The sequence below is a fragment of the Camelus dromedarius genome, chromosome 24 (assembly GCF_036321535.1).
Source record: "Camelus dromedarius isolate mCamDro1 chromosome 24, mCamDro1.pat, whole genome shotgun sequence".
Lineage (NCBI taxonomy): Eukaryota > Metazoa > Chordata > Mammalia > Artiodactyla > Camelidae > Camelus > Camelus dromedarius.
The window spans coordinates 1,737,178-1,752,463 of NC_087459.1; the positions used below are offsets into that span (position 1 = coordinate 1,737,178).

The 15,286-nt window shown below is 44.7% G+C and overlaps 1 protein-coding gene and 1 non-coding gene across 2 annotated transcripts; both read left to right on the top strand.

Annotated features, from left to right (window-relative positions):
• The first annotated feature begins 764 nt into the window (after window positions 1-764).
• LOC116147269 (U6 spliceosomal RNA) lies at window positions 765-871 on the top strand. The gene has a single exon (XR_004130802.1). It is a non-coding gene; the product is annotated as a U6 spliceosomal RNA (small nuclear RNA).
• A 2,633-nt stretch (window positions 872-3,504) lies between these two features.
• On the top strand, window positions 3,505-11,483 carry LITAF (lipopolysaccharide induced TNF factor). The gene is made up of 3 exons (XM_010980040.3): window positions 3,505-3,730; window positions 6,294-6,450; window positions 9,743-11,483. The coding sequence occupies exons 1-3, from the start codon at window positions 3,511-3,513 to the stop codon at window positions 9,849-9,851; spliced, it is 486 nt and encodes a 161-aa protein (XP_010978342.1). The 5' UTR covers window positions 3,505-3,510; the 3' UTR covers window positions 9,852-11,483.
• The last annotated feature ends 3,803 nt before the right edge of the window (window positions 11,484-15,286 follow it).

Here is a 15,286-nt window from a genome sequence, read left to right on the forward strand (position 1 = left end):
CCAAGACCTTCTATTTCCCCACCCAAAGCACTCCCTTTGCAACCACGGCAAACTGTGCTATTTTAGGCTTTCTGGACACACAGCGGTTTCTGCCCTTGTGGGTTTTTTTGTATGACTCAGTTTTCATAATAAATCGTGCAGGCAGCTCTGGGTCTGCCTTTCCTGAGACAGGAAGGGACAGTGAGTTCTTGCCGTTCAGCATGGATGTAAATTACTCAGGGGCACGAGGCGGCCGTGTTCCCCCAGATGAAGTCTCCTCGAGCCCAGTCCACAGACTGAGGGGGGCTCCTGGGGCCAGCTAGGAGGGGACATCGGCCGACCTGGGAACTGAGCCTGGTAGAGTTGTCCTGGGGCTGGTGTCTGTGGCCCGTCTTCCCTCCTCCTTCTGCGTTTCTGTTCCTGTGTGTCAGAGGAACTTGACGGAACACCTTAACCACTTTTCACAGTTACTGTCATTTTTAAACCTGAACCTGTTTTCACGAAGATGTCGTGTGGTCCTGTTAACCCCACTTTTGCACTCCTGGTTAACCCCCTCTGTAGACTGCCCTGTAGACCGGCAGCCCCCCTGCTCCACCCACGCACAGGGGCCTTCTGGGCTTTGCCTCTTGTTTCTCCTACAGACTTGCTTCATCTGTCCTGTCTAGGGTTGGACCTTTCCTCTTCTGTATAACCTTCCATGGCTCCCACTGCCCCACTGAACCAGAAAGGGAGCCACATAGGCAACTTAAAATTGTCTAGTAGCCACATTTTAAAAAGTAGAAAGAGTGCTCGCCTCGGCAGCACATACACTGTAACTGAAACGACACAGAGAACATTAGCACGGCCCCTGCGCAAGGATGACATGCAAATGCGTGAAGCGTTCCGTTAAAAAAAATAAAATAAATAGAAAGTTAAAAGAAACAGATGAAATGACCTTTAACAACACATTTGACTTAACTCTAGCTAGCTAAAATATTATAGCTTCAACATACAGCCAGCATAAAAAAATTGCACACGACGTATTTCACATGAACGCTCTAAAAACGTTTTGAAATCCAGGCTGTGTTTCACGTTGACATCCTCTCCCAAATTGCATGCTAAAATTTTACCAAAAACATTTGATCTCAATCCAGGGTTCCTTAAATTGGCTGTTGAAAAAGTAGATTGATTTACCCACGGCATCCCAGACTTACATAAAGATTTTCTGATAAATGAATTGTGTATTAGGTTTTAAATTTAAATTACTTAAATATAGTTTAACAGTTCAGTTCCTCGGTCACATTTCAAGTGTTCTTCAGGAGCTTTGTGTGGTTGCTGGCAACCGTATTGGACACCCCAGATAGAGAACATTTCCATCCTTCTAGAAAGTTCCTTTGGACAGCACAGGCTTACAGAATAAGGTCCAAACATCTCCATAGGACTTTCAAAATTTTCTAGAACCCAGCCCCAACCTATCTCGCTTTATTGATTGATTGTGTTTTATGCCTAGTCACTTTCCCATGCCTCTTTTTTCACTTTGAAAGCCCTTTCATCTCTTTCCGCAGAGAAATCTCCTCTTTCGGGCTCAGCTGAAAGGCAGAGCATCCTTGAAGGATTCTCCCTTTCTCCCTGCAGCAGAATGAATTGCTGCCTCTGCTTCCCACGGGTTCTAGAAGAGGCAGCAGAGTGCGTGGGAAGTGGCGGCAGGCCCGTCCAAGCCCCCGGACCATGGCTCGCTGCCCTCGGAGCTCACTGCCCTGTTTCTCCTGAGACAGGTTTGAATGGATCTTCCAACGCAGCGTTAGCCCTGCCCCATTGGAAAAACAGAACCAGACAAAGGACGGCACTGTGTCCTTCTCTGGCTGCCCAGGGGCTGCTGAGCATGGGACCGCAGACAGGAACACACCCTGGGTCCAGGCCATGTAATTCTAGGCGGGCATCAGCTTTGCTGGAGGGAAAAAAAAAACCCTTTCTTTGCCTTCACAAAAGAAAATATGTGCCTGGCTGCTCTGATTCTCATTTTTCAAAATGGGAACTTGCTGGTGTATGTGTATCTCTGTGTGTGTGTGTGTGTGTTTTCATGTTGATTTTTATTGGTTACAAATGCCAGTTAAATTTTTTTTCTTTTTAATTGAAGTACAGTTGATTTACAATGTTGTGTTAGTTCCAGGTGTACAGCAAAGCGATTAAGTTATATATGCATAATTTTTAAAATACAGTAAAAATTTAAAAATATACACCTTTTCAGATTCTTTTCCATTATAGTTTATTACATGATATTGAATTTAGTGCCCATGCTATACAGTAGGACTTTGTTATTTATCTACTTTATATATAGTAGTCTGTATCTGTTAATCCAAACTCCTAATTTATCCCCATCCTCCTTCCCCTTTGGTAACCGTAAGTGTGTTTTCTATGTCTGTGAATCTGTTTCCATTTTGTAAATAAGTTCATTTGTATCATTAAAAAAATTTTTTTGGGTGAGGAGGTAATTAGGTTTATTTATCCATTTATTTTTGAGGAGTACCGGGGGATTGAATCCAGGACCTTGTGCATGCTAAGCATGTGCTCTAACACTTGAGCTATACCCTTCGCCTGTATCATTTTTTTAGATTCCACATGTAAGTGATATCATATGATATTTATCTTTCTCTGTCTGACTGACTCCACTTAATATGATAATCTCTAAGTCCATCCATGTTGCTGCAAATGGTGTTTGTTCTTTTTTATGGCCGAGTAATATTCCATTGTATGAATATACCACATCTTCTTTATCCATCCATTTGTCAGTGGACACTATGTTTACTTTTTTTTTTTAACTATAGCATATTTACAGAATAGTGCACATAACTTAATTGTACAACTCGTATTTTTACAAAGTGGACATTCCTATATAACCACCCCCAGATGAAGAAAGAGATCATGACTGCCCTTCTCCTGCCACTTCCAGACTCAGCTTCCCCTCCCAAGAGTAACCACTTTCTTGTCTTCTAGCCCCAAGATTCCTTTTGCCTGTTTCTGGACTTCAGGTAGATGGCACCACACGGTGTGCATTTTTCGGCATCTGGCTTGTTTTGCTCACTCTTACATTTGCCATAATTTGTGGTTGGGTTTTGAATGTCTGTCTTTTCTGTCACCTGAAACACTGTTAGTAAAAATTGCAGCAGTTAATAAAAAGAAAAAGAAAGAAAAGAAAAGAAAGACTAGATGTGAAAGAGAGGTCTCAGTTGGGTGATGGTTTCAAGTGTGAAAAAACTTCTGCTCAAATTTGGCTAATGTTGCCCTTGGGATTTTCTAGCTTTGGGTGGTTTTCTTTCGTCGTCATCATCTCTTTTATCTTTATGTAGGGAGTCTCTTGTTAAGGTTATGATTCTTGGAGCTGGAAGGGATGTAAACTCCTTTTCTGGCTTTTGGACAAGGCTGGACACAAGTGATTTCCTCAGATTTTCTGTTTGTTAGGGAGTAAATGAAAGATTTAGCATGGGAAAGAGAGAGGGAGAGATGTCAGTTGAATTTCTGACCTGGTATCTTCTGGTTTTGCTTTAGGTAAAAATGTCTGCTCCAGGATCCTACCAGGCGGCCGCTGGGCCTTCCTCGGGGCCAACTGCACCCCCGTCCTATGAAGAGACAGTGGCCGTTAACAGTTACTACCCCACGCCTCCAGCTCCCGTGCCCGGGCCAGCCACGGGGCTCATGACGGGCCCGGATGGGAAGGGCATGAATCCTCCTGCGTACTATACCCAGCCAGTGCCTGTCCCCAACCCCAATGCAAGTACGTACAGCCTCCCAGCTTCTCCGTGGTTCTCCGTCAGAGTCAGGAGAGCAGCCAGAGTGACTCTGCCCGAGGGGCTAAGTGAAGTGCCAGTCGGTCCAACTTTCCCCCTTGTCCTGAAATTTCACATCTGGTCTTTTAGGTTCCATGTCAGTGAGGCTCATGGCTCTTCCATAGTCAAGTACAGTTGGATGAGCTTTCCCAAGTCCACCAGAGACCAATCCTTTGGCACTTAACGCAGAGGCACAACCAACTGTCCCAGAGGAATTTGGGAATGGGAATTTACTTTTGACGGCTCCCGGCGGGAGAACCCCTGCCCCGAGGCCAGAGCTGGAGTAGGAAGGGGGACGAAGCAGCCGTGAATGAGGAATGGGTGAGCTGAAACCCACCCCTGCCCACCTTTAGTGCAAGTGCACCTTTAGCCCCACCTTCCAGCTACTTCTTCAGGGCCTCGCACCTTGGTACCTCCTGCTGTCCAGGTACAAATCTGACTCAGAATCACAAGCAGCTCAGGAGGAGATAGCCAGCTCAGAGAGTGGACCCGTGAGTCAGGCTGCCTGGCTTCACCTAACTGCCCTGTGCTTCAGTTTCCCCATCTGTCAAATGGGCTCGTCAAATACCTACATCCGGGGTCTGTTAAGATTAAATAAAGTTCTGTGAGTAATCATTGGCTAAACATGAACTGTTGTCATTGAGCTCAAGTAACTCGGACCCCTTGAGATGGAAGAGGACAAGATAATGACTTCAGAGTATTTTAGATCACACTCTGATCAATAAATAACTCATTCTTGCACCAAAAAAAAAAAAGAACTTATTAAAATGTACATGTAAGTGCTAAATTATGCTCTGATACTGCTCTTCTGCAGGGGTTGGGGTGGGGGGATCTTTCCAGGTCTTTCTAGGAACATTGTCTGGTTAGCTCTGGGTGGTAGTTAGTGTCCCCTAATACATAGGTCATAGAAATGGCATTTCAACAACATAAAAAAAGAACAGAAGGAAGTCATTCTGACAGAGCTACGAGCTTAAACAGCTTTGCCAAAAAACAGAACATGCTAAGCTCCAGGTTCCCATCACCCTGCGTGCTCTCCTGATGGTTTTGAATGTCTGCGTGTGTTTTTCACATAGTTTTCTCTTTTTAGTCTGATTTTATACACACGTTGCATGTATCAGCGCATCCCCTGACTTGTCATAAAGAACCAGGCCAGTATCCCCTGGCTTGGTAAATGCCAGCCTTATCGCCGGGCATTGGAGTTTATTAAGGAAATTGTGTGAAATGAAGGCATTGTTTATGCAGGATTCACTCCGTACCAGGCACGGGTGAAGTTCTTTGTCATTTGGTCTCATCTAATCCTAGCGACAACTCCATTATTCCTTTTTTTTTTTTTTTTTTTTTAGTAGCAGCTTTGTTGAGATAGGATCCCCATACCATAAAGTTCACTTTTTTAGAGTATACAATTCCGTGGTTTTGGCATTAGTCACAGAGTTGTGCAGCCATCATCACTGAGTCCAGAATATTGTCATTACCCCTGAAAGGAACCCCATACCTATTAGCAGTCACTCCCTGATCCCGCCTCCTCCTGGTTCCTGGAAACCACTAATCTACGGATGAAGAACATTGGGGCTAAAAACCCATCACATCACTGTTTCTGAAATTACCATCTGTAGACCACCTTCGTAGAACCATTTAAGAGCTTAAAAAGTGGTTTGGGGACCCTGCCCCAGACCTGCTGAATCAGACTGTCTTGGGGGCAAGGTCCAGGAATCTGCATTCTTTTCAGTAAGCTCCCCACTTGAGCCCATGGACAGTCGAGTTTGAAAGCCTGGTGGAGCTGGGCCAAATCTCTCTTCCAGGAACACACAGTCCTTTTTCCTACCTCGTGTGTGTGTGTGTGTGTGTGTGTGTGTGTGTGTGTAAGTTTAGGGAGACCCTCAAATGATGATTATGGAAATCTGCCATTGTTTTTTCTTCTTCCATTTTTGTCATTTTTCCTCCCCAGTTTTGTTTATTGTGGCAAAATACATACAACATAAAATTGATCACCCTAAGTGTTTCTAAGTGCACAGTTCAGTGGCATTAAGTCCATTCACATTTTTGTGCAGTCACCACCATCTTCCATCTCCAGAACTCTTTACATTTTACAAAACAAACTCTTTGCCCACTAAATGGTAACACCCTGTTCCCTCCTCCCCATGGCAACCACCATTCTGTTTACCTCTATGAATCTGGATGCTCTAGGTGCCTCATACATGTGAAATCATAGTGTTTGCCTTTTTGTGACTGGCTTATTTCACTTAGTATAATGCCCTCAAGGTCCATCCGTGTTGTAAGAATGTGTCAGAATTTCCTTCCTTTTTAAGGCTAAGTAATAATCCGTTGTATGGATGGACCACATTTTGTTTATCCGTTCATTCATTGACAGACACCTTTTGGTGCCTGTGAATGGTTCTGCTGTGAATGTGGGTGTGCAAATATCTGTCGAGACCCTCCCTCTACTTTTTTGTCAGTTCATGAGTGCCGGCTTTGTTTGGTGATCAGCCAGTTTGTTCTGTTCCTTTCCATCAGTTGCTGTGCAGACAGTCTACGTGCAGCAGCCCATCTCCTTTTTCGACCGCCCAGTCCAGATGTGTTGTCCTTCCTGCAACAAGATGATTGTGACTCAGCTGTCCTATAATGCTGGCGCCCTTACCTGGCTCTCCTGCGGGAGTCTCTGCCTGCTGGGGTAAGTCTCGGGCCCACTCAGACCCCGGGCTCTTCTGAATTCCTCTCTTGCAGGATTTCTCAACTGCAGCACCTACTTCTGTGTTGTGTGTGTGTGTCGGGGTGGGGGCCTATCCTGTGCACTGTGGGATGTTGAGCAGAATCCCTGGCCTCTAACCGATAGCTGCCAGCAGCTCCCCAAGCCCCGTTGCTATAGCCAGAAATCACGCCCAGTTGAGAACCACTGCCCTCGAGCACATCTGCCCCTTTGAGCTGCTGTCCCTTCGTTTCTTCTCAAACTGTTCCCTACAAGTCGGGACAGGCATAGCATCCGCCTGCATCTGTGTCGTGGCTGGTACCCTCAGCGATGTCTTTTTCTTCTAGAATTTCATGACCTAAGTAATAATGTTTGCTTGACTCTGAGAGGAGCTTTAAACAATCTGTTCATTAAAATATTTTGTAGTCATCTCCTTATAACTTCTTATCGTTTTATGACCCCCTCTAGTTTTCTATTGGCTACACAAGAGGAGTGTGTAAATATTTACGTCTGCACCAACAGTATTATGTTGAAGGAGATAAAACTTCTTGTTTTGGGAGAAATTGGAGGAAGCACAATTGAATTTTTTTTTTCCAAACAGATAGAGGCAGCTTCCTTACTCCTGGCCTTGTAGTCACTTAGAAAACCACAGGCCTTCTGTTTTCCTTGAAGGAAACTCTGCGCGTTTCTTTTCAGGGGCCCTTGTTTCTTGTACAGCTGGCTCTTTGCGCAGCGTTGGCTGGTGACATAGTTGGAGGAGGAACGATACTTCTTTTCCTAATTTTGAAGAGATGCTCAAGGCCCCTGAGAGCTTAATTAACTTCCTTGAGGACATGCATTCAGTGGGGACAAAAGGAGACAGCGCTACATAAAAGTTCATTGTATTAAAAAAGTTAAAAAATTAAAAATAAATGCAAAAATTAAAAAATAATTAAATATTAAAATTTTAAATTAAAAAAATTAAAACATAATAAAATTTTTTAAAAGTTCACTACCTTTGGACATTCCTATTGAAACTAAGTTTTATCTCTGAAATTAGGGAAAGAAAATGGAAATTTTTATTGAGAGTCAGCCTCTGCCTCTCAAATTTTTGGCAGCTTTTTCTGTTCCTTCCTCCTTTTCTTTTTTAAATGTAGTACTGTGTTCAGATCTTGCCTCTCCCTGCTGTGTGACTGTGGGCAAGTGACTTCATCTCTCTGTGAAGTGGGGGAGGGGTTATGCCCATGTCGGAGTGTGTTGAGGACAAAGTAGGTGATGCGTGCAGTGCGCTTGCAGCCACGCCCACCCACATGGGTAAGCCAGAGGTTGAGATTATCCCCAAATGCACTATCTGCCCTTATTTGAACTCAGGTAAGCTTGGGCAATAGGAAATTCCTCTCACAAGACTATTTCCTCATCAGGATACTTCCTGATTCTGCTTTATATAAATCAGTGTCTTCCTGTAAAATGTTGACTTTCAACTACGTTTTTGGCAAACATTGGTTGATGTTTTCTGACACCAGCCAACGCTCCAACACCAGCTGGGAGTCCAGCGACTCAATTCAGTCCTGACACTTAATTACCTGAAGTTGGTACAGACCCCATCGCTTAAGGGCTCGGTCCCACAGACTGCCCCCTACTTCAGGTGCCAGGCACAAGGCTCAGGCTACCTGTACTTCTGGTCAATCAGCTACCAGTTGGGAGTCCTGCTGCCCCCTTTTCAGGTTTGATAATATGCTAGAATGGCTCACAGAACTCAAGAAGGCACCTCACTTAATGTTTACTGGTATTATAAAGGAGACAAATGGACAGCTAGATAAAGAGGTACACAGGGTGAGGCCCAAATGGACCCTGAGTGCAGGAGCTTCTGTCCCCGTGGACTTGGGCTGCACCACCCTCCCAGCACATGAATGTGTTCACCAACCCAGAAGCTCTCCAAAGAGTCGTTCAAGAGTTTTTACGACCCAAGGGAGTGTGTGTAGCTCAGTAGAGTGCATGCTTGTCATGCACGAGGTCCTGGGTTCAATCCCCTGTACCTCCACTAAAAATAAATAAAATAAATAAACCTAATTACACCGCTTCCCCCAAATAAAAGATTGTTTAGAAAAAAAAAAAGTTTTTGTAACCCAGTCCTTGGCCCCTCAGTCTACCCCAGAGGTCTGTGGTTGAGGCTGGAAGTTCCAGCCCTCCAGTCACTTGGTTTTTCTGGGGTGACCAGCCCATCCTGGGTCTGTCTAGGAGCCCCACCCAAGTTGCATCATTAGCATAAATGCCAGGTGTGATTGAAAGGGGCTCCTTGTGAATAGCAAAAGACACTCCTGTCACTCAGGAAGTTCCAGGGGTTTTGGAGCTCCGTGCCAGGAACCAGAGACAAAGACCAAATACGTTCCTTCTTATACCTCGGGGTGTGTGGATGTCCTGCCTGCATGTGCTGACGATGGACTCCGTTGGTTAAGAGGCATTATCTGGAGAACTTTTATTTGGTTGTTGCTGTGAGAAGCAACCTCTCTATATGGAAAAGTGGTCAGTCCAAGACAGGAGTCAGCCAGCTACAGCCCAGGGGCCAGATCTAGCCCCTTTTAAGTTTTATTGGAACACGTCGCGCCGTTTATTTATGGATTATCTGTGGCTGCTTTCAGGCTCCAATGACAGAACAAGACCCATGTAGCCTAAAAATACGGACTCTGGCCCTTTACAAAAGAAGTTCACTGACTCCAGGCTGACTTTGAAAGATGCCCAAATGACCCAAGACTTGACAGTACACCCAGAACGGTCTGTGCAAGTGCCCCGTCTTTGGTTGGTGTATTAGTCCCCCAGGGCTGTCATAACAAACTACCGTATACCTGGTGACTTAAAACAATAGGAATTTATTTTCTCACCATTCTGGAGGCCAGAAATCGAAAATCAAGGGGCCCTGTTCCCTCCGAAGGCTCTAAGGGCAGAATCCTTCCTTGCCTCTTCCAGTTCCTGGTCGTCCTGGCGTTCCTTGGCTGTGCCTGCATCACTCCGATCTCTGCCTCTGTCTTTACAGGGCCTTTGTCCCTCCCTGTATTTCTGCGTGTCCTTTACTCTTCTTATAAGGACACCAGTCTTTGAGTTTAGGGAACCCGCCTGGATAATCCAGGATGATCCCTTCTCGAGATCCATTATTACATCTGCCAAGACCCTTTTTCCCAGTAAAGTCACATTCGTAGGTTCCGGAGCTTAAGTCTCCGACGTATCTTTTTGACGGCTACCATCCAAACCATGACAGACAGTCGGTAACACGCTCTGTGTGTGATCTTTTTTGTTCTCCTAGGTGCGTAGCTGGCTGCTGCTTCATCCCTTTCTGCGTGGACGCCCTGCAGGATGTGGACCACTACTGTCCCAACTGCAAAGCTCTCCTGGGCACCTACAAGCGTTTGTAGGACTCGGCTGGACCTGGAGGGAGCCATGTGCTGCAGGAAGGCCTTTCCGCCTCTGATCCAGCCCTGCCCCTGGTGGGGGCTCCACCTCGGTGGTCTCATCTCTCCAGGGGCTCCACCTTTGTGTCTTCTTTTGGGGGGAAATATCACAGAAGTAACACACCTCCAAACCCCAGAAGTTGCTGCTTGGAGTCGTGCACAGGACATGCAAAGACATTCTCCTTGAGTGCTGGTTCAAGGGTTTTCTGCCTACCTGTGACCCCAAGTCATCCCATCCAACTGTGATCATTGTCCTGTCCGAGTATCTCCTGGTGATTTGCCTCTGGCCGGCTCCTTTTCTTGCCTCTGTGGGCCTTTCTCTTGGTCTCAAGCTGAGAAGCCCCAGATTTGCCTTATTTTTGAGCCTGTTCTGACTCCAGTGTGGCTGAACCAACCTTTAGTGCCTACCATCTGTCCCCACTTCTGATGACAGAAATCTTGCCTTATAGACTAAGGACTTGGCTCTCAGATTCTGTAACCGCAGGCTTTTAATTAGCACACAAATTCACTTTAATTTCTTGATTTGTTTTTAAGTACAAGAAGGGGCTAGTCATACCTACCAGACACATAGCCTTGAGGTCATCGACGCAGGCTAGAATTAGAAGGCTGGATTTGACCACTGATCTGCCCTCTTTGAATCAGCTCCTCAGCCACTTTCCACGAAGGGCTTCTTTCTTGTAGAGGAATTATTTGTATTAACAAGTTTTTGTGACCTCCTTTTGGTCGTAAACACCTCTGAGTATAATTTTGAGAGGTGGGATTTAATACCATTGTCTGTAACCATGTGACTGGTATCATTTTCCCATTTGCCAATGCACTCTCACCTTTTTTTTTAATCCCGTAACAGAAAAAGTAATGGATAATTTTATCCACTGCCTTTACTTGGGTTTAGTGTGGTTCTTAAAAAACCTCCATCATTGAACTCTTAAAGGAGGGCCCCTTTTGAGTTCCCAACGGTGTGTTTGGAAAGACAGAGAAAAGCGTGTTTGAGCCCATCTGGGTACCATGGTGCTGCAAACCTTGGGGACCTGACTGTTTCAAGGGAATCTGAAGTCTGGATTTTATTTTTCAGAAATACAATTTGTCGTATAACATTGGGAGACATTTCTAGGACTCAAGCAGCGAGCCAGAGTTCTCGGTTAGCTGCTGTGGCATCTTCCAAATCAAGAACAAAGCCTGGCTCAACTTTCAGGAGTCCCCGTTTTGATAATAAATAGGCACATGTGAATAATACGATGTAGAAATCAAGCCTAGACCTTGATTGAAAATCTGTATATTGGTTGAAAGTGATAGAGTCATAACCATTGATTCAGCTTATTCATTTGATGTTTCGAAAGTTCCAGTAATTATTTTTGCAATGACTGTGGATACTACATAGTACTTTGGTGTTATCTGCTTTTCAAAAATAAAGTCTTTGGTTCACTCTGTGAACTGTTTATCAATTCTTACAGTGTGAAGAAACGTCTCATGTCCTGTTTCCAGCTGTTGCTACAAAGAACTTTTATTTGCTCCATAACAGTAGGAAAATCCTTCATGATTTAAAAAAAAAAACAAAACAACTTCAGACTTGCTGAATATCCTGCGGTGTCAAGATGACCGATGTTGAGTTGGGTGGATTGCTAGCGAGTCCGATTTGAACACTAGGCTGTTGCAACCCAATAGGCATCAGTGATGGCAGCAAGCCATGCCTTTCAAGTTTTAATAAAATGCACAGAAGAAAGCCGTCCTCATTCATTCGCCGAACAAAACGAGCTTTGTTAATTGATCGGGGGTAGATGTGAGATGCTAGAAGGAGGGCATTGTAACTCGCCAGGAATATGAATGTCATCCTCTCTTTTGCTACCTGATGATAAAGCTTTGTTTTAGAAGGTGCTGGAAAATCATGTCATCTTGTGCAACGTTGTCATTTAAAGCCTAACTTCTGGCCTTGGAAGATTGCTGCTCACCCATTTGTGATGGTGTGTTTTTCTCTCGTTTGATGAAATTGAAGGCCGTGCATGTTGAGCAGTTTTGCTCAGATGGTGGCGTATAAATGGTCTCAAGCTGTTATTAATTACATATGCACAGTCTTCAAAACAGCCCTATTTTGAGGACCGTAGAATATATATTCTATGGAACTTTAAAAATAACATCAGATGCCTGGAGTATGAAGTATTCGTCAGACATTCCATTTTATTGTTCAAAGCAGGGGCTTACTCATGTAGTTTTAGAAATTAAAAGGCTCTTTTGTTCTGCCCCTGTTTGTTGGGGGCTTCGGGGTTAGTTTTTTTTTTTTTTTTTTTTTTTAACAAACACTGAATCACATTCAGTAAATGAAAGCTTTATTTTATATCTACTTGGACCGCAAAGAAGAATTTTTACCAATCTCAAACCCAGAACGGCTGTATATCTTATATACTGTGAGTCCGTCTAGGCCTTGGACATAAGTGTTGGTTTGTGTCTCGTTAACAAGAAGTATTCAGTTACTGCATCTATTTTAGCCAAGTTTCAGCACATGACTGATTCCTGGCCGACCACAGCATTACCCAGGAAAATGTTTTCTCTGGGACAACTGGCTTCCCAGTTGCTACCGAGAACACTTCTTTTGGGCCCTGAACTATTTATAAACGTGGCTTCATACACTCACACACAGTTTGGCCTCGGTTTTCTCCCCAGTGGCAGCCTCTCGGGTTTGGGATATTAAAATCCTCTCTTACTTTCTGGGCTCAGAGATCTCGCTTGAGGAGGAGATGTAGACGTTGGGATTTTACTTAAACAAAATTCTGATTTGCATTTTGGATCCTAGTAAAGTTACCGCCTGCGTTTAGGACTCAGATTTTTACCATGAGGCGACTCATGGGCACATGAGTGTGTGAGTGAGTGAGAGAGTTGAAAGTCAGTCCAGCAAGGGTGATGAAAGAGAAACCAGGAGGTTGTTTTTTTTTTTTTGTATTTTGTTTTTTTCAGTCTTAAGAATTTTAAAGAAACAATCGGAGGCTCGGAAAGATTTTTAAAAAAGAAAGACAGAAAAAAAAATTCATGGCCAAGTATGTAGTCTAATGCATTTAGCTCTTTCGGGACTGTTCTCTGTAGTGTTAGGAAAATGTTCACACATTTAAGTACCTTTTTTCCCCCTTTTAAGTTATTTTTTAGAGCAATTTTAGGTTCATAGCAAAACTGAGCAGAAGGTACAGAGATTTCTCATGTGCCCCCCACCCCCGCACATGCACAGCCTCCCCCATTCTCAACATCCCTTACATTTGCTATAATTGATGAACATACATTGTCATCCAAAGTCCATAGTTTGCACTCAGGTTCATTCTTAGTGTTGTGCATTCTGTGTATTTGGACAAATGAGACCCATCTTCTCAATACCGTATGGAGTATTTTCCCTGCCCTGAAAATCTATGTGTTGCCTTTTTATCCCTCCCTCCCCACTGGCCCCTGCAACCACTGATCTCTTTATTGGCATCGTTAAGTTTGCCTTTCCCAGAATGTCATAGAGTTGAAATCAGACAGTGCGTCGCCTTTCCAGATTGGCTTCTTTCACTTAGCAGTGTGCATTTAAGGTTCCTCCATGTCTTCTCACGGCTTGGTAGCCCCTTTCTTTATTGTTCACGTACCATCCTGTTGTCTGAATGGGCCACACATTTAAGTACTTAGACTGTCCTTCGTACGGCAGTGTCCCAGTGATCTTGCACCCTGTTTCCCAGATGGGCAAAATAAGCGTGGCTTGTGTGTCCAGTACCACAGTGTCATCAGAGAGCACAGGGCTGTTTGTGACACCTGTGGCGGGATCACAGTACAAAGTGTGCACCAAGGGCCACATCTGGGAACCTGTGGTCTGGCACATCTGTGGTTTCATGTATCACGGACTGACTCCTGCTGCGTTCCAGGTGTTGCACAACTTGGGACACAGCCCTGCCTGGGAATAATGAGCACTGGGTCCAGCACTCCCCTGCCAACATTTCTGGTGGCTTTTTTTTTTAAGCTAAAATTCACGTAACGTTAAAGTGTATAATCCAGTGACATTTAGTGCATTCACACTGTTGTGCCACCATCACCTCTGTCGAGTTTCAAAACATTTCCATTAGCCCAACAAAAAACTGCACCCATTAAGCAGTCACTCATGCCTCCTCCTCTGGCACCTGACAGCCACCAATTTACTTCTTTGGATTGACCTATTCTGGGTATTTCATATAAATGTAGTCATCATATGTGACCTTTTGTGTCTGGCTTCTTTCACTGAGCATCATGTTTTCAGTTCATCCACATTGTAGCCTGTTATCAGTGCTTCATTCCTTTTAGTAGCTGAATAACATCCCGTTGTGTGGATATGCTGCATTTTGTTTATCCTTTTATCCACTGATGGCCCATTTGAGTCATCTCCAGCTTTTGGCACTTGTGAATAATCCTGCTGTGAATATTTGTTTACAGGCTTTTGTGTGGGAGCATGTTTTCAGTTCTCTTGGGTATATACCTAGGAGTAGAATTGTTGGGTCAGACGGTAATTCACTTTAACTTTTTGAGGAACTGCCTACTGGCTTCTTGAATATTTCCTATGGGCACAGGCTACCATTTGAAACTGCCCTGCCCTGGAGAACTGTGCCCTCTTTTGCAGCGAGGGCTGTTTGGAACAGCCTGGCGGCAACAGAGCTGGATTTGAAGCAAGAAGACCTGTGCCCCGGGCTGGCCTGTCCTGACCCCTCAGCTGCTCTGGTCCCCATTCAATCCTCTGGGGGTCCCACTGAGCCTGAAATATGAGGAGGGGTGGATGGTGGATCTCAGCCCCTCTGCGTGGACTCTCTAAGGTGTTCAACTGTTGGTCCTTTATTACCTGTACACCCCGCTCAGGATACAGCAGTAAAGGGGCCGCTGCCCTCTCCCTTGTGGAATTGATGGCAGAAGGGGAGAGAGAGAGACATCAGATGAGAAAACCTAACATTACCAACTGGTTACAAACCAGGAGGGAAAAGTGCAGGAAAACAGCGTATTGGAGTGATTGTGTTTTGTGGAGAGGGCCTCCTCATCCTCGCAAATTATCAAGTCATTCTGATGATTTCTTCTACTTTAGGGGCAATCTTTAGGTTTCGCTGCCAAATGAATCTGAAAGCTGCCCTACGAAAGTTTCTTTCTGTTCCGTGTCTTTGTGCAATTTCCTAAGCTGTTTCTCCCTCTCTGGGTGGAATCGCTGGATTCCTTCCATATTCTCTGGAAGAGTGACGGTCCTTGAAACGTAATCCTTTTCCCTAGATCTTGTCTCCTGATTTCCTGTTGATAAGCAGGAAGGGCGAGGCTGGTTTCAAGTAAGTGGGTGGACTGCGGCCAAGTGTGGTCAGTAGAAAATGTCCCGTCTGCCCACAGGGCCACAGGGTTTTCCAGGCATCAGCCCGTGACCCCGTCTCAAACCTGGGCTCCTC

Coding starts and splice junctions, on each gene's coding strand:
- LITAF (XM_010980040.3), top strand. CDS start 3,511: ATGTCTGCTCCAGGATCCTACCAGGCGGCCGCTGGGCCTTCCTCGGGG. Junction 3,731..6,293: donor TGTCCCCAACCCCAATGCAA/GTACGTACAGCC, acceptor CCTTTCCATCAG/TTGCTGTGCAGACAGTCTAC. Junction 6,451..9,742: donor GGGAGTCTCTGCCTGCTGGG/GTAAGTCTCGGG, acceptor TTGTTCTCCTAG/GTGCGTAGCTGGCTGCTGCT.